This window comes from Canis lupus, chromosome 17 (assembly GCF_048164855.1).
Source record: "Canis lupus baileyi chromosome 17, mCanLup2.hap1, whole genome shotgun sequence".
In the NCBI taxonomy this organism is placed as follows: Eukaryota; Metazoa; Chordata; class Mammalia; order Carnivora; family Canidae; genus Canis; species Canis lupus.
In genome coordinates, this window is record NC_132854.1 from 52532860 (window position 1) to 52551737 (window position 18878).

General features: G+C 36.0%; 1 protein-coding gene across 4 annotated transcripts in view; it reads right to left on the reverse strand.

The window, feature by feature from the left end:
* Window positions 1–18878, reverse strand: part of VWA8 (von Willebrand factor A domain containing 8) — a 353412-nt gene that overhangs the window by 230595 nt on the left and 103939 nt on the right. For all 4 annotated transcript variants that reach the window (XR_012010082.1, XM_072782924.1, XM_072782926.1 and 1 more), the window contains 2 exons: window positions 6634–6794; window positions 4538–4651 (listed from right to left, as the gene is read on the reverse strand). Coding sequence is in view for 3 of the 4 variants with exons in the window: in XM_072782924.1 (XP_072639025.1) it covers window positions 4538–4651; window positions 6634–6794 (275 nt within the window). In the remaining variant the exon portion in view is untranslated. The remainder of the gene's footprint in view (window positions 1–4537; window positions 4652–6633; window positions 6795–18878) is intronic.

Below are 18878 nucleotides of genomic sequence, written 5' to 3' on the forward strand. Positions count from 1 at the left end.
TTCTATTTTGGTCCTTATTTCCTGTGAGAAATGCAGGCATGGTGTCTAGTGTGTGTGGCCATCATGCTACTTCAAATCACCATGTCCACTGTATTCTTGGTGTCATGCAACAAGAGAAGGAAAGTTGCTAACACTTCTGATGCCAGATCTAAGGGCACATTAGCTGTGTAATTACCTGCAAAGAATGCCTGTAGAGCATTCTGATGAAGATAAATGAACTTGGTCAAGAATTAGAATACAATGAAGGTCAGTAAAGGAGTCAAATATAATTGTTTAGAAACTAGGCTTCACAGTATGAAGTTGAAAGGCACTGTAGTCCACTAATAGTAGCTATTAAATTTGAGATCCTGTGGTTATCAGACTTGTCATAAAAGGCAAAGTATTCCTGTTAGTAGATTCAAAAAAAGTTAACACTGCTAGCTCAGAAGGTCTTCTAAAACTAGATTACCAGAATTACTTTTACCTTGAGTTTCCTAGAATCTGTACTAGGTTAAGAGTTATTCACTCGTTCAAAAACATTTACTAAGTGATCAACTATGGGTCAGGAATTGTGACATTCAAGACAAAGAGATGAAGTACAGAGCAACAATACCCTGCAACAGTAAAGTCCTAAATCCCAGTTAATTCCTGAGGTCCAACTGCATCCTTGCCTCTCCTTTGACTACATGAAATGCCCATAAATTCCTTTTTGCAACAGTTTGATTTTTTTTTTTTTTTGTTTTTTTGGGTTTTTTTTGTTACTTGTCACTAAAGAAGTCCTGCTAGACATAAATATGAGAACCGGTCCTATCTGAAAACAAACATATTGAAATTTACTAAACTGGGTCTAGAGGCCAAGAAGCTCTTAAATCTTCTTTCCTTTCATTCTAACTTTGACTTTTCCCTCTATCTCAAAATTCCCCAAGGAAACAAAGCATTAATAGCTGAGTTTCTTTAAAGACTATCAGGAACAATAATCATTTCACTGAACTTCAATTCTGTGCTTAGGGAGAGAAATGAAAGGATAGGTGATTCAGATGATGGGTTCCTAATTTATAGTTCAAATGCTAATGCCAAGAGTGACCTATTAGATATGCAGAGCACATAGGATCAACCCATGCATGACAGTTGGTCATATTATAAGAACAACTCAAGAAATAAATTAACTTCCTCAAGGATTACACATTTCCCACTTTATGCTAAGCTATGTCCTTTTGGGTAAGCCATCAGCTCTCAACTAATAAACACAGCACTGAAAGAGATACTGTCAACTGTCATAAACTTACTCTATTCTTCCCTAATATAACATATTATAACCCTAAAAGAAAATATATTTATTCTTGGAAAGCCAAAAATAGGCCACAAAATTAAATCAGATTTAGCCAGGAAAAGATAAATTTACTAACAATCAGAGTAAAGCAGATTCTATAACATGACTGTTTAGCAACAAAATAGAGAAAAATCTGTGTACAATCATAAGAAAAGAGTGTGTTTCTCAGGCAAAAGAAGGAGGAATACTAATAAGGAAAGGAATTAGGCTTTCAACTGGTAGAAATATTTCAGACAGAGAAGAATCAACTGTTAAGACATCTTGCCTCTGAGAAGTCAGTGAAGACCTGACAAATTGACAGAACGTAAGAAAGAACAGAAAATTAGAATTTCAGTCCAATAGGTTCAACATCTAACCTGATGAAAGATGCAGAAACAGAGATCAGAGGAAATGGGAAAGTCGGAGTAAACAGAGATCTAGCATGACATGTGTGCTACAAATATGAAGGGCAGCAGGTCCAGAGCAGGGCTGGCTGGAATGTTTCTATGGGGCAAAGATGAAACTGATAAAAGCCTGATGTGCCTGAACATGCTGAGAGGAGATTTAGACAAGAAGGGAAGTGTCTGGGGTAAAAAAGTGATAAATACACAGAAAACAGGGTCACTTTCTCTTCTGTGTTCCCATAGCATTACTGCAGAGATCTCTGTTCTAACATTTAAAAGATGCATTATAATTATTTATCTCTGTATCTGCCTCTCTTCATATGTATGCAATCACTAACTTTACAAAAAACAAAACGTATGTTAAGAAAGGAAAAACGACTGTAGTTTACCAAATGTCTCAGCTACTGTACAGTCCTTATGCTGTGATCATCATGTGGACATTGAGTGAAGTTCTAAAGAAAATTATTCCATGACTACTCAGGAAGAATGAGAGATGGGATGTATGTTTATGTAGTGGGAAGAAGGATGATAAAAAGAGCTAAACTTTAATTCTGCATAGTAAGAAACCAATAATTCCTAACATTGAAAGATAAATCAAGAAATATCAATGAAAGCATATTATGATATAGTAATGTGATGTATGGGGGCAGGGTAGCTACACTTGTGGTGAGCATAGCATAATGTATAAACTTGTTGAATCACTACTGTACACCTGAAACTAAGCATTATATGACAACTAAGCATTATATGTCAACTATCCTTTAAAAAAAAAAAAGTATATTATTTAGTGATAAGGAGGTAAGTACCTGAAAAAAATAGCTTGAAGCTGAAAGTAGTGTCCGGGCTGTGGGAAATGGGAAAGTGTCTGAGGACAGATGACAGAGGACTGGTATGTTTCACAAAAAGCCTTGAAAAAGCTATCTGGCCCAAGTTTCATGCACGTTTAACAATGATACAAAATTCAAACGAAAATAAAAAATAAGTGAAGGAAACCAAGCAATGCCCTTACTACTCGTTTCCATCTACTCGGAATGACTTCTAGAAACAGAACTAACTGAGCCTGGTTTGTATTCATGGGAGTGATGAATTTCAATAGTGATGAAGATGGAACACTTTGAGGAGGAGGTACTACTAACCAATGTAAGCCAAAATTGCAACACGATGCTTAGGGCCACTCTGTTCCTGAAATTGTTTTCATTTGTAAAACCTCTTGTGACTATTAGGGAGAACTTGGGTGCTTCTCAGGGAAGAGGGGCTGTCATTTCCTGGACATCTGACTACAAATACAATGCTCCTGAAGTCCAAAAGAGCCTGACAAGGAGGCTTGCTGAGAGCTACTGCCTAACTGCTTTGATTCATCTCCCTGAAAACATAAACTGTTCCCTGATGGGTGGTGGTTCATATTCAAATACTGTACAAAAGCTGACTGTTATAAATTAAAGGTATGAAGTGAGAAGGATCTTTAGAACTTCCCTCCCTAGACAATCAACCAAACTGTTTACTGGGCTAGAGGAATTTGATGATGTGTATCCCAGAAGCATAAATAGCTGTGTATAATTAAGTGAATTTTTAAATAACTTATACAGAGATGTAAGGAATTTAATATTTCCTTTCTATAAAAAAATTCCAAGGAAATTTTTATTTTTTTTTTATTTTTTTTTTATTTTTTATTTATTTTTTTTTAAATTTTTTTTTCCAAGGAAATTTTTAAACAAAACTTTCCATAAACCATAAACACAGTAAGAAATACACATAATTATCATTTGTAAAATTTTAATGTTTAAAATACGTCAGCAAGCCCTTTGTGGGGAGGAGAAGCTTCAATTAAATAAGATTCAATTAGGTGACTAGGTATTTGCCAAGTTAACAATCTCTAATTATGTCAAAATATCTATGAAAATGTAAGGAGACAGAAAACATATATTCCAAACGTCCTCAAAGGAAAGTAGTATGTAGCTAGAAGAAATATTTTGCAATTTTTCAAACACATTGAAAATTTGAAAGAATAGAATATGAATACCCATATATCCTTTACCTAGATTTCCCCAATTATTGAGATTTTACCACCTTGCGTTCTCATTCTCACTTGCTCTTTCTCTCTTTCTGTGTATTGTATACATGTACACACACATACATATCTTTTTTTTTCACCATGAATCATCTGGAAAGAAGTTGTTGATCTCTTTTTACATTACCCCTTAACTCAGTGCACATCTCCTAGGAATGAAGGAATATTCTCCTTCAAAACCTGAATACCATTATGATACCTATGAATTTTTACTCAATATCATGTAGTGTACATAGTCCATATTTAAACTTTCCCAATTGTCACAAAGTATCTTTTCTAGCTGTTTCCATTTTATTTCCTGATCTGGAATGCAATCAAGCCTCCTGCATAACATTTGGTTGGGACATTTTTGGTAGGAATAAGTAAATAAGCCACAAAAGGTAATCCTGCGTCAGGTGGTTTTACCTCAGTAATAAGTGATCACTTCCTAGGAGGGAGGGCCCGGTAAATTATGAGAACTATGAGGGTTTTTTTTTTTTTTCCTGAAGGGATACAAAGTATAGGGCCAAAACCGAGTTGCTAGGACAATAAAGGGAAGATTACCTTCTCAGAGTTAATGTTCTTGTGAAGTGTTGAAACAGAAACAAAAGTAAGGCTTAGAGTATAGAGCACGTCTTGGACGACAAACTCAAGTTGTAAGAAATGCCAGATTATGAGCATGCTCAGGATGCCAACTTATTAAATGATTTAAAGTTTGCTCGGCTTGACCCTAGGTTTAGAAGAATAAAAAGAAGGCACACCTGACAACAAGAATGAGGACAATGCACCCAACATTACCTCTTCTGTAGCTGCTCGTCAGACAGTTGCAGCTCTTCCTTTAAACGCATGTACCTGTCTTCTCTCAGCAGCCTGGAGCCATCATAGAGGCTTAGCTCCCGATCGTGGATCAACCTAAGGGAGAGAGGAAAGTCAGGGAACAAATTCATCTGTCTTGAAGGCTGAAGTCACTAGAGGTAGAATCAGTTCACATTTTAATCCTGTCTATTATTACAATTGAGTCTAACAATTTTGTTTGATGCATCTGTTGAAATTTCAAGCTGGCCGGTGCTATTATACTTGGCAAAACTACTGGTGTCTATCCTGGAGAGCAGTAGTCATGGTTACTAGATGTGGACAGTGAGGAGGAGGATTGAAGAGGAGCTGGAAACGGGAAGGAGGAAGGAGATGAAAAGAAGTAGCTGAATGAGTGACTCAGTATAACCATGAGGTGCATATTAAATCAACAAGGCAGGTGGTACATACTCTGAGTCTATTGTAACTCCTTAAGGGAGAATATTACCAACACATTTCTGTTTCTGGAATTAAAGGTTTTAACATATCAAAAATTGTTATAATGAAATAACTGGTGCTATTTCATATACCAACCATGATGGTGACCTGACCATCCACAGCACAGAGAACATTGTCTTCCAGATGTCAGAGGGCTCAAATAGCACTATATCTAGATTTTACACCAACCGCTGAGTCTCCTTATGCCCACATTACAGTCCCCCCACCATGACCTCTACTCAGTATGCACTGAGGAGAGGGAAGACTGTATAATGCAGGGGTTGGGGGATCCCCAGGTGGCTCAGTGGTTTAGCGCCTGCCTTCAGCCCAGGGTGTGATCCTGGAGACCCGGGATCAAGTCCCATGTCAGGCTTCCTGCATGGAGCCTGCTTCTCCCTCTGCTTGCATCTCTGCCTCTCTCTCTCTCTCTCATGAATAAAAAAAAAAAAAAAAGAAAGAAAGAAATGCAGGGGTTGGGAACATGGGCAGTGAGGCAGTCAAATCTGTGTTCAAATCCAGCTCTGTACCTCATTAGAGGAATGACTGGGGAAGAGGATAACTACTACTCCATCTCTCTACACTTTTCTCTTTTATAAAATTAGGGCAGTCATATCAACCTCATGGTATCGCTGTGAAAATTAAACACCTAATATAAGACAAATGGTTACTGAAGTTGTTCTTAATCTTGGCAGCACATTAGAATCTTCTGGGAAGGGTTTAAAAATGCCAGTGTACAGGACTCATCCTGGATCGCTTGTATCTGAATTTGAGAACATGGAGCTCAGGCATCAGTGATTTTTAAGCCCCATTCCCACAAGGTGATTCCAAGGCTGAGAACCTGACAAGCAGTGGCTTGCTTTCCCCACCCAAACTGAAATAAGGAAACAATTACACAAATGTTTGAGTTTATAAACACAGAGTGAGATTTTTAGTCTATATAAAATATCATCATCCATTACATATTTTATTTTTTTAAGATTTTATTTATTAGAGAGAGAGAGAGAGAGAGAGCATGAGCAAAAGGGAGGGGCAGAGAGAGAGGGAGAAGCAGAGTCCCTGCTGAGCAGGGAGCTGGACACAGGGCTCAATCCCAGGACCCTGAGATCATGACTGGAGCTGAGGGCAGACACCTATCCAACTGAGCCACCTGGCACCCCTCCATTACCCATTTTATATAAGGAAATATACTTTCTCTCTCAAAATAATTCCAACAGGATCAACCAATAATTTAGATCTATGATTCATAAGGTGTTTGAACACAGTGAAGCTGTAACTGACAAATTGTAAGAAGTGTTAGCTGTATGACTTACTTGTGTGTACCAATCAGCATGTACGAAGTCTTTCAAAATTACTACCTAAAAGTTTTCTTTTTCCAACTCTTACGCAGAGAATTTTGCTATGGCAGGCAGTGTTTTTTTCCCCAAATGTTCATTATTTGAAGTTTTACTGTGTTGTGTTTACGATTATAAAAATATCTGCTGTTCTGGCTGGAAACAGAAGATAAGTTTCTCGTGATCTACACGACCCAGTTTAGAAAAAACTGACAGAGTTCCACACCTACTGTTTACATGGTGTGTTTTTTTGTGTGGATGACTCATACAAACCTTTGCAATACAGCAAGCGTGCCCGCGTTGACCCGGTGAATGCCATCCAAGAGGACCAACTTTCCTTCCAGGGCAGCATTCACAAGGGGTGAGGACCGCCAAGCAGTATCTCCATTGGGAAGAGTGTATCTCTGCTGGAGCAGGTCACGTGCTGTCATATCCTGAAACCAAGCCCCACCAACCACCAAAGAAAATGCAGAATTAATTTTTAAGAGAGGGATGGTAGGGTTTTTTTGTAAGACTTTATTTATTTATTGGGGAGAGAGAGAGAGAGAGAGAGCAAAAGAGAACACAAGCAGAGAACAGAGGGAGAAGCAGGCCAGCCAGCCGAGGATCCTGATGAGGGGCTCGATCTCAGGATCTGATGCCTTAATTACATCCCAGGACCCTGAGACCATGACTTGAGCTGTAGGCAGATATTTAAGTGACTGAGCCACCCAGGCGCCTGTGGATGGTAGTTTATTTAGCTTTATAGTTACCTCTCTGAGCATACATTCCATACAACTAGAAAGTCATCTTCTCCAATTCACCAAAGAGAATAATTTTCTTGGTCATTTGAGGTTTTTCCTGTTACTCATCCACATAATATAGCAAGAGGAAGGGCTTCCCCCCTTCCTTATTATTCAGCATTTTCCCCCTCCCTTTAATTGTTCATTTGAAATTTATACACATGATGGTAGTCACTGCCACTTGACAGTAATGTAGTTTTATTCAGCCAGCTTTATTTTTGCTGGGACCAAAATGTGTGAGTTCCTTTTTAAGAATTAGAGGCCATTAAAAAAAAAAAGAAAAAAAAAAGAATTAGAGGCCATACAAACTCAATGGGGGAGATGCTTATCAATCCTGTTCCATTTTCTTGCAGCTGAATTCTCCTGAGAGGTTATGCTAGGTGCCCATCACAATGACTCAGTATATTTGAAGAGGTTTGAAAATGGAGGAAACTGAGGAGGACAGTCATCAGTTGAGGTACAGGAATTGGCAAACAATAGCATAGCAGTTACAAGCAATTTTTTAAAGCACACACACAATGTGTTAGTGCTAAAACAGTGTAATAGATTTAAGCAAACTATTAATAGCAGTGGCATAAAAATATATACTTTAAAATATTTGGGGTTCCATATAATACTAACAGGTTTTTCTTACATGTATTAATGATGAAAATAATAGTTTGTTTTCCATTATCGGCTTCAGAGAACTTTTGTGCAACTTATACCAAAATCTCAATTTCTGCAATCAATTTTATTGAAAATTTTAGTCTTTTGTAAATTCTTTGATATCCAATTCCAGTTTTAAGAAGACAGAAAACTAAGAAATTTGTTTATATTCACAATGGCAACAGATCTACATTGAAATCAAGATTAAAATGTAAGTCTCAATTATTTCCATTTTCTCACTATCAAGGAAGTACTGACTTAGGAAGTATGAATACGCTTATGTTGAATCATAAAGACACTTGAGAATAATAATAGTCTCACCAAGTCCCCATAGCTTTAAAGGTCTGGCTTTGACACATTATCAAAATTTGGCTTAACTCGTTAATTTTATTTACTTTTTTAACTACGAATTTTAAATTCTATGCAAACTATATGAGCATGGCATTCTTAGCTGCCAATGATACATGCCATAGTCAATACCATATTGAGCACCATTATCAGTGTTGACTGAGATAGTTTATGGTGAGGAGGAACTCATTCCTATTCATGGGTATGCCGCATAAGGAGAGAAAAGGAGGGGTGCCTGGATGGCTCAGTCAGTTAAGCATCTGTCTTCGGCTCAGGTCATGATCCCAGGGTCCTGGGATCGAGCCCCACATTAGGCTCCCTGCTCAGAGTCTACACTGACCAGACTCCCTCTGTCCCTCCCCCTGCTCATGCTCTCTCAAATAAAATCCTTAAAAAAAAAAAAAAAAAGCTAAAAGCACAGGAAAGGTTATCACTGTGTAAGAAAAATAGGACAAATCAAAATAAATGTTTGTGATCATTTTCATAACTAAATTATGAAAAACAACCAAATACACAGAACTCTTTAAAAATTAATATAAATTAATATACAAATTGATAAAGTTAAAACTCTTGGTACTAATTATCTCAGAAAAATATTTATTATAGAGCTATATCATGTATTGTTCTAGAGAATAAAGAAAACAGAAAACATGCTTCAACATAATAGTTCTAAATCAAAGATACATATCAGAAATAGCTGGGGGAACTTTTGGAAAATACATAAGCATAGGCCCAAGATCTGGGTTCAATTGATTCAACGTGGGGCTTACTACTTGTACTTTATTAGACATTAATTACATAGATGATAAATTAAATGCCACCCAGAAGGGAAACACTGCATTAAAAAAGAAACATTATAAACTCAATGTGAAATTTTGTGTCATCCTATTTATTTATATCCCTCTCTTATTCTAGTAGGAATTATAAGATTACACAAGGATATATGAATGTATAACAAAGTACTACAAATTAAAAAGTGGAAAAAAATGAAGAAAAAAGAAGAAAGAGTAAAACTTATTTCCTTTAGGTATTCCTACTGGTATTCAGAGAGGAGGTAACATGAATAAAGCATCCCACTGATACCATATTTTAAAGAAATGGATGGGTGTTAATTTTGAAAATGCCAGCTTCACATTGAAAATATATGGTATCCTGACCCATTTTAGCTCTTGAGTCTTGTGTGGGCCCAGGAAAAAAAAAGATGAGGAATACGACTCTGGCATGAGAGGCTCGGACTTGTAAGGAGCTGAGGCTAGCAACTGGCAACATTTTTTTTTTTAATTTCAACAGAGAAAATTCCTTACTCTCATACCAAGACATCCTGAATCACTGTTCTGTGCACACTATGGAAAAGCAGTACTTCATTTGGTGATGATTCCAAAATACTTGCATATCTTGTTAATTCACACACTGTCTACAATAGTTGCTTCATTCAAATGAGTCAATATTTACTAGTAAAAATGATGAAAAAGACAACCAGTACACAGGGCTCCTTTTCCAACCTAGCAGCTAGAGCCTCCCTTCTTCTGACTGAAGCGAAGCATGATTATTTGTTGCTATACAAGAACTAACAGATCGCCAGCGCTGCTAACGCCAACCACAACTACAGACCAGAAATATTCTCCCTTTCTTCAATCCTCGCAGGAGTAAAAAATGGAAAACACTTGGCATTTCTTAGAAGACTAACTCAATCCAGTTTTACCACCTAAACTCTCTCATACTATCATGGCAAAAAAGAGCCATTCTTCACTTCTAGTATGTCTTCACATTAAAATAAAAACCCTCCTGAGAAAAAGAAAGAAGCATTCCCTTTAATAATACAAGTTGCTAGCTTTCATAATTAAAATCCTGTACTTGGAGAAAAGATGAAGATTCCAGCTTTTCCTTAAAGAGATAATTACCCTCCACTTTCCATAATATTAATTAAAATCAGAAATTATTTTTGATTGTGAGACAGTGTAAGAATACCAAAATGAAACTGAACTTTTGTGCAACTGAACCTAATCAAACCTAATTATTGACAAAATTTTTTCAGTATAGTCTGAATGGGTCAGTTATATGAATTAATTTCATAATAAGCTAATCTTTAAAATAAAGTAATAGCATTTCCATCTATAGAATATTTGGATTTTAGTACTATAAAACTGTTGTAACATCTGTATTTATTTAAACATATACTGTATTATGAAACTGTTAAAAATATATCATGTCTTTACTCTTCCTGCCTACACATGCATCCTTAAAGCAAGGAGAAGGAAAAATTTAAAAGAGTGTGCTTAATCCATATGATTATTTTGAAAGTACGCCAATTAAATTCAAAAAAGATGAATGTCCCAATTTTTGCATATATTTTTCTTATCCCTGAAGCTTTTGAACTTAAGAGAATAAAAATAGTACTAATGATATCATAGAGCCCAAACCATTTCCTCTTTCTGTATTTCCTTAAAAATTTTAAAACAACAGGACATGAAATCCAGTTCCTTTACAGCTACCATTGTCTAATCTTGAACACCTCACCTTCTCATTCAGATCCCTGGAAAATATCCAGATATCTCTTAAAATTCAGTGTCATTTGGAATTTTATTTTACTGTTTTATTTTCATTTTTTGCAATTTTGCTCTTTTGATTTGCAAAGGAGGAACTCTACTGAAAAAAAAAAGTCCTATTAAAATGAGAAGCATGGCTGCGTGAAATGTATCAGAAAACATAGATCTGAACCCTAAAGCCATTGTATACCTTGCAGGTTCTTAGTACCTTTGAATGATATACGTTAATTTTTCTGACATTTCCTTGCGAAACTTGGATGTAAGTCATTAGTTTTATGAAATAAGTTCAATAAGTCCCTTGTGTGTCAAGGGACTAGAATAAGACTAGGATTCGTTTTCTAAGGCATAGTATCATTCAGAAAGATAAATGAAAATATTACAGTGAGTTTTTAGTATATATAAAGAAATCTGAACTACATCTCTTTAAATATAAATATTAATAAGAAAGTAAAATTTTACAGCATAAAGCATATATAATTTTTCTGGTGGACAATTTTTATTATTATAGTAAATGGAGGATATCAAAAACTATATAAAGTATGTAAACATATGCATTTCCACCACATATATGAACCCAGAAAAATTTCAGGAAGTACTTTAGTTGGCTTACAAAAATATGTATAATACAATGTTATAAAATTTGAAATAAGTGAATAAAGAAAACTAAACAAGGGAAGATGAAATGAAGAAAAGTAAAGATAATACACAAAAAACGTATTAGAAGAATTTAAAATGTGAATCTAATCTTTTTAAATCTAACACACAAAAAAAGAGAGAAATAAAAAAGTTATGTAAGTCGCAACAACCACAGCACTGACACCAAAAAAAAAAAAAAAATGCAGCACTATACTTTTTGATGATGATATAGAGAAAAATTTGTTCCATGGGTCAGGTCATCATATAAAGTACAGTGTGTTAAGGAGTTAAAAATAGTAACAATAATTATAGCCATTAATACTTATGGAGAGCTCACTAAGTGCCAAGTACTTTATATAAATTAACTCATGTAATCCTTATAACTCTAAGAGATAAGTATAATTATTGCCTTCATTTTGCAGATGAGATAACTTAAGAGGTCTGCTTACCCAAACAAGAACACATGCTAATAAGCAGAGGAGCTGGGTTGTCCTCAAAGGTATTATTATAACAAACAGAGCAACAAATTTCAGTAAATGAAATTCAACAGTGAAAGAGCTAGTTTGGATGAATCAGTACGTGGATGTATGGTAGAGTCAATATAGGAATGTACCAATTACACACCTCTCAGGCTGACCTCCACGAACACTATTTATCAAGTTCTTTGAGAAGAGTGAGAAAGTAGTGAGTATGGTACGACCACTCTCCAAAATGCCCCCAAATATAGGTAGTTTCCATTGTCGTTTAAAAATATGTTTGTATGCATGTGTAAAAGATTAAAAGATCCTTCACTTTCTTCTTAATTCTGAAATAAAAATATACACTGTGGGCATTTAATTTTTTTTGGATATGTAGGTATTATTAATGACTTTTTTTTCTCCCAAAAGAAACTAGCTGACATTCTGTGGGCTTTCCAGGTCTATCTCAAACAAGTTTTGCTCAAATAAGCAAAAATATCCTGCCAAAAAATATCCTGCCAGTAGATCATAAATACTAAGAAAATCTGGGATTTAAGTGAATCAAGGAATACACCAAGGCTAACTGGTGTAAGCCATCAATTTTGAAATAAGGGATTAATTATGTCCATACCTATTAGCAGCAGAATACTGCATAAATATTGTATAAACACAGAATGTTAATAATTTTTAGGTCCCAGAATAGAAATGAAGCCATTATTTACAGTCTAAGCATGCTCCGTGAACAGAATGTAAGGCATGCTGCCAACATTCCTCAGTGTCATTTATGTTTGATCTTAAAGAAGCTTCTCATTTTACATATTATAAAATTATCTGTAAACTCTTCCATGCTTCTCCTCCACATTCTTCTCATAAAGAACTATTTTTAACCTGCCACCCGTATAAAAAAATGCTTCCTTTATATATACAGTGCTTCCTTTATGTATACAATGATGTATACAATGATGGCCTTACGAGCCTAACATGATTGCCTTAAGTGACTCTGCTACAGATGGGAAAAAGCTGATTTTGAACCATTTATAACTCTCTTCATTATAACCAATGGGTTCTATTCAAGATGATCTGCTTTGACTAAAGACTCATTCTATGAACACAGAACAAAATTCTTTTTACTAAAGCTAACCAAAAGTCAAACCCACTGTTTCACTAACAACTGACCCAACAAAAGCAGATCTTAATAAAGTTGCAAAATAAAACATAAGTCAAGGTCAGTGTAAAAAAAAATGTCCTATGTACTCAGTGAAGATACCCAATCAAACACCCTTCTGATACTATAGAGGTTAGGAAACTAGAAACATTATTTCTTAGATGCTTTGCAACTGAAGTTCTGTAGGTGACCCAGGTTCTCTAAGTATTCTCACATACACACAACTGGGAACGGAAAAAAGTGTCAGTGAGCAATGAGAGTGAGGTGGCAGCCAGCTTCAAGGGACTTGTTCTTTTAGAACAGCCACAGCTGAAACTCTCTTGGCTCTGTCATTTCTAACTGACAAAATCTACACACTATTCCCCATCTCTCCCAGAAATTCTGTAAGCTACTTAACACCCAGTGATAAGACCCTTTCAGTATTAGATGGTCAGGATGGATTCTATTGCCCACAACAAAAGCCACAACCTAAGGATAGCAATATTGTAATAAGCCAACTTATTAAAGCTTGTGCAGAAATGTTCATGGACAACAAAGTATATAAAAGAAGGTGAGAAGCCTTTCAAAAAGAAAGGTAAATAGCAGGTATCACTGAATGGAACCCCAGCAACACACAAACTAAAGAATCACATTTTATTCAAATGGTAGCACAAACTCTGCTGCATTTTATCACAAGCATATGACGTTATTAGAAGAACACGTGAGAAAATTACAATCAATTCTGCTTAAATATTTGCAATGATATCTGTCTTTTTAAAAGGAAGTGATAATATATAAAATCAAGGGCATTGTTAAGTATGAATAAGCAGTTCAGTATTCAGTAAAAAGAACAGATATGGTATTTGGCCTCATTTAGCCAGGCTCAAAACCCTTCTGGTCAGCCACATGGAAATAGCAGGTACAGTAGAAGCAAAGCAGGGTTTCGACACCAAATCTGCCACTTCCTTATAATACAATAAATGGATGCTGTGAGGAAAATATCTTTAGAATTAAATGAGATGTGTGGCACCTAGTGGGTACTTGATAAATAACAGCTGGATTAGGAACAAATAAAGAAAAAAAATACAAATACATCAACATTTAACAATAAGTCTAAGTTAACAGCTCAGGACACCCAATAGAAATCATGTGACAATGCTATATGACAGAAGAAATTCTTGTTCTAGGATTTAAAGAAAAGGTAATATGGAAGGAAGCTATGCAAAGAAAAGTTGACAAAGGTCAGATTTGAGCTGGTCTTTTAAAAATAATGTAAATTTTTCAAAATTATTTATCTGCTCATTAAGCCACTGTTCCAGGTGTTGAGGATACAGCAGTGGAAGAGATAAACACGATCTCTACATTACAGAGGGAAGAGAACAAAAACAGACAAAGGAAAGGAGACAGAGGACAAGAAGGAAGGAAGAGAGGGAGGAGACATGACTAAGAAAAAGGATCACGTAGCGGGTCAATGCTATACAGAAAATATTGGGGAATGTGATAGCTAAAGACTTGGTGGGCCATGGATGCTTTCTCTCAGTATATTTAGGTTGTAATTTGACAAACGAGAGGCCATGCAAACATTGGAGGTTAGAGTATTTGAGGCTTAGGCAACAGCCTGTCCAAAAGCCCAAAAGCAGAAGCTAGCCAGATTTAAGGGACTGAAAGTACCCAGTGAGGCTGAAGCATAATCAGCAAAGGGTCATCCAGCAGGGAGAGAGAAGGCTCGAGAGGCAGGCCTCCCAACCCTGGGCAGTGGTTCTCAACCCTGGCTGCCTGTAGAATTACCAACCAGCTTTTGTCAAAAATTCTAACCAGTTACTTCAGACAGTCTGGTGATAGGACCTGGACACTGGAAGTTTTTCAGAGTTCCTTGGGTGGTTCTAATAGGCAGCCAAGGTTGAAAAGCATTAATGGAGGGCTCATAAGCCAAGGTACAGAGTTCTTAACTTTATTCTATCTATGACAGGAAGCTATTGACAGATTCTAGGCAAGGAAATGTCATGATCTGATTTACTTCTACTATTGTTTAGAGAATAGATTATGGGATGCAACATATTCTAATTAAATATCTATATCTGTTTAATATTTACAAATTAAATATCTACAATTGAGTGTATAATTTTAATGTTTTCACCAAGAGATAAATTTTAAAACAAATAAATAAACTGAAAACTATAAGATATTAATGAATGGAAGTGAAGAAGACACAAATAAATGGAAAGGTATTCCAGGCTTATAAGCTGAAAGAATTAGTATTGTCATAATGTTCCAAAGCCTAAAGCAATCTACAGATTCAATATAATCCCTATCAAAACTCCAATGGCATACTTCACAGAAATGCAGCAAACAATCCTAAAACTTGTATGGAACCACAAAAAGCACTGAAGAGCCAAAAGGTTTTGAGAAAGAACAAAGGTGGAGGCATCACATTTCCTGATTTCAGACAACATCACAAAGCCATAGAATTAAAAACTATGATACTGGCATAAAAACAGACACATAGATCAATGGAATATAATAGGGACCTCAGAAGTAAACCCACACACATCATGAAGAAATTTATGACAAGAGAGTGAAGAATATACACTGGGGAAAGGATATTTTCTTCAATAAATGGTATGAGGAAGACAGTAGAACCATATACAAAAAAACGAAACTGGACCTCTATCTTACACCATTCATAAAAAAATTAATTCACAATGGATTGAAGACTTGAATGTTAAGACCTGAAACCACAAAGCTCATAGAAGAAAATATAGACAGTAAGTTCCTTGACATTGGTCTTGGATTTTTTCGAATGTGACCGAAAGCAAAGGGAATAAACCCAAAAATAAACTAGTAGGACTACATCAAACTAAAAAGAAAAGGTTTCTGCAACAAAATGGGGGCACCTGGGTGGCACAGTGGTTGAGTGTCTGCCTTTGGCTCGGGTCGTGATCCCAGGGTCCTGGAATCAAATCCCACATCAGGCTCCCCACAGGGAGTCTGCTCCCCCATCTGCCTATGTCTCTCTGTGTGTGTCTCTCAAGAATAAATAAATAAATAAATCTTAAAAAAACAAACAAAACAAAAAAAATAGAAAACCAACAAAATGAAAAGGGAACTTATTAATGAGAAAAAATATTTATAAATCATATATTTGATAAGGGGTTAATATCCAAAATATATAAAAACTCATACAACTCCACAGGAAAACAAAATAAAACAATCTGATTTAAACATAGGGATCTTGGGACGCCTGAGTGGCTCAGCAGTTGAATGTCTGCCTTGGGCTCAGGGTGTGATCCCAGAGTCCCAGGATCGAGTCCCACATCGGGCTCCCTAAATGGAGCCTGCTTCTCCCTCTACCTATGTCTCTGCCTCTCTCTGTGTGTCTTTTGTGAAAAAATAAATAAAATCTTAAAAAAAAAATAAATATAGGGATCTAAGCAGAAATTCTTCTAAACAGCCAATAGGTACAAGAAAAGATGCTCAGCATCACTAATCATCCAGAAATGCAAATCAAACCACAATGAGATTACCTCAGACCTGCTATTATCAAAAAGACAAGAGATAACAAATGGTAAAGATGTGGAGAAGAGGGAGCACTTGTGCACTATTAGTGGGAAAATAAATTGGTATAGCCACTATGGAAACAGTATGAAGGTTCCTCAAAATATTCAAAATACAACTACCATGTGATTCAGCAATCTCACTTCTAGGTATATATCCAAAGAAAATGAAAACAGGATATTAAGAGATTATCTGTACTCCTGTGTTCACTGCAACATTATTCACAAGAGTCAAGATAAAGGAAACAACCTAAATGTCCATCTATGGATGGATGGATAAAGAGAGCATGTTTTCTATACATATAATGGTGTATTATTCAGCCATGAGAAAGCAAGAAGCCCTGCCATTTGTGACAACATGGATGGGCCATGAGAGCATTATGCTAAATGAAATAAGCCAGACAAAGAAAAATAAATACTCTCTGGTATCACTTACATGTAGAATTAAAAAAAAAAAAGTCAAACTCTTAGAAACAGAGAATGGAAAGGTGGTTTGGTTATCAGGGCCTGGGAGAAGGGAAATAAGGAAAAATTGGTAAAATGGTACAAACTTTCAGGTATATGATATATAACATCAGGGTGACTGGGTGGCTCAGTCAGTTAAGCATTTGCCTTCAGCTCAAGTCATGATCTCAGGGTCTTGGGATTGAGCCCCATGTCAGGCTCCCTGTCAGTCATCCATTCATGCTCTTTCTCTCTCTCAAAAAAATAAATAAAATCTTTGGAAAAAAAGATGAATAGGATCTGAGGATACAATGTAAAGCATGATGACTACAGTATTACATTAATTGATATTTACTAAGGGAGTAGAACTTCAATGTTCTTACCAAAACAAAAGGGAAACTGAGAGAGAAAGAAATATCTACAGATACTCAACCAACATAACTGATGTGTGTTCTTAAAAATCCCAAGTAAGGTTCCATATGCCAAATATATTTTCCACCAAATTCTCAACAATGGGTCTAGAAATATTGGGTTAGAGCTACTAGAGATATTCATAGCTATAGTAGATCCTATAAAAAGTAAATGATGCTAGACTACTGACTGGCTGCGGGGTTAGGTTAGATAGGGAGAAGGCTAAGAAGTGTGTCAAAGGTGAATTACTTAACAACACTTTTGCTCAGTCTAATGTGTCCCCTTCGGCACTTTCCTGACAAAACTAAAACTGCTTTCTCTGAATTGATCCCCATGGCAGACACTGTGCAGCGGGGAGCCAAACACTTTTTCATTAGGTGGGAGATAGGGGAGAGTGGATGGATTCAAGGAGGGTCATTAAGGATAAATGTGGAGCCTCCTGCCTGAAGCAGCACAGAAAGAGGCTTGCTAAGATTAAAGAAATAGGCTGGTAGAGGAAGCAGGTCAACCTCACCTTGCTCACCTTCTTCTCACCTAGATGAGGGCATAATGGGCATCACTCCTTTCCTCTGCAGAGGCTGCCTGCCCATAGCTACCTAATTCCAGAAGAGTTTAAGGGAAGACAAGAAGCATCACAGGAGCTGGGAATGGTCAAAGATCTTCTTTAGATTGTTAATATCTTAACAGTAGTCCATAGAGTATAAAATCAGGAATGTGACTTGTACCACCTTGAATTCCAAGCTACTTCAACTCTAAATCCCCAGAGGCACTAAATGAAATCTGTTAAAGAATACCTTCCCTTTGCTGTCCTTTTTGACTGTCTCTATGGCTTAATCAAATGGCTTTCATGTCAGATACCTCAGAAAGCCCTGTTTCTATTATGAGACCAGCTTGTAAACAGCAATAAAGTTCTACACATTCAGAAAGTGGTTTGGATCCTGAGTAATTGTGTTTTTTTAATAGGGGAAAAACAGAAAAACAAGGCATTTTGGAATCACTAAAGGCATCTAGACAATAAAGCTGAGGATATATTTACTTTTTATTTCCAAGAATAAAACACTTGCAAAATACGCTGTACATACAAAAATTGTGAATTTCAAAATCAAACCAAAGTTTTATCTTTCTTTTCTTTTTTGACATATTCCTCATAAAAAGAATATAGATATATAACATCATCACTAATCTCATTATTCTCTAGCAAACTCCTCATTCTTGCCATGATCTTTGATTGACTATAAAATACTAAGGCCCCTTAAAAGATTGCTCTAAGAGCTTAAAGGTAGAAAACAAGTGGCCATAATTTGACATAAGAAAATTATGATTAAAAAGACATAATGTGTAACAGCCCATACAGGAAACATGAAGGAGCAAATAAAAAAGGATTTTTTTAAGAGTGTATTTGAGATTAAATGACCATCAACTTAAAATAGACTGCTATATATTTAGGATGTTATAAATGAACCTCAGGGTAACCACAAACTCAAAATCTGTAACATATACAAAAAAATAAAGGGGAAGAAATCCAAACACCGTACTACAGAAACTCATCA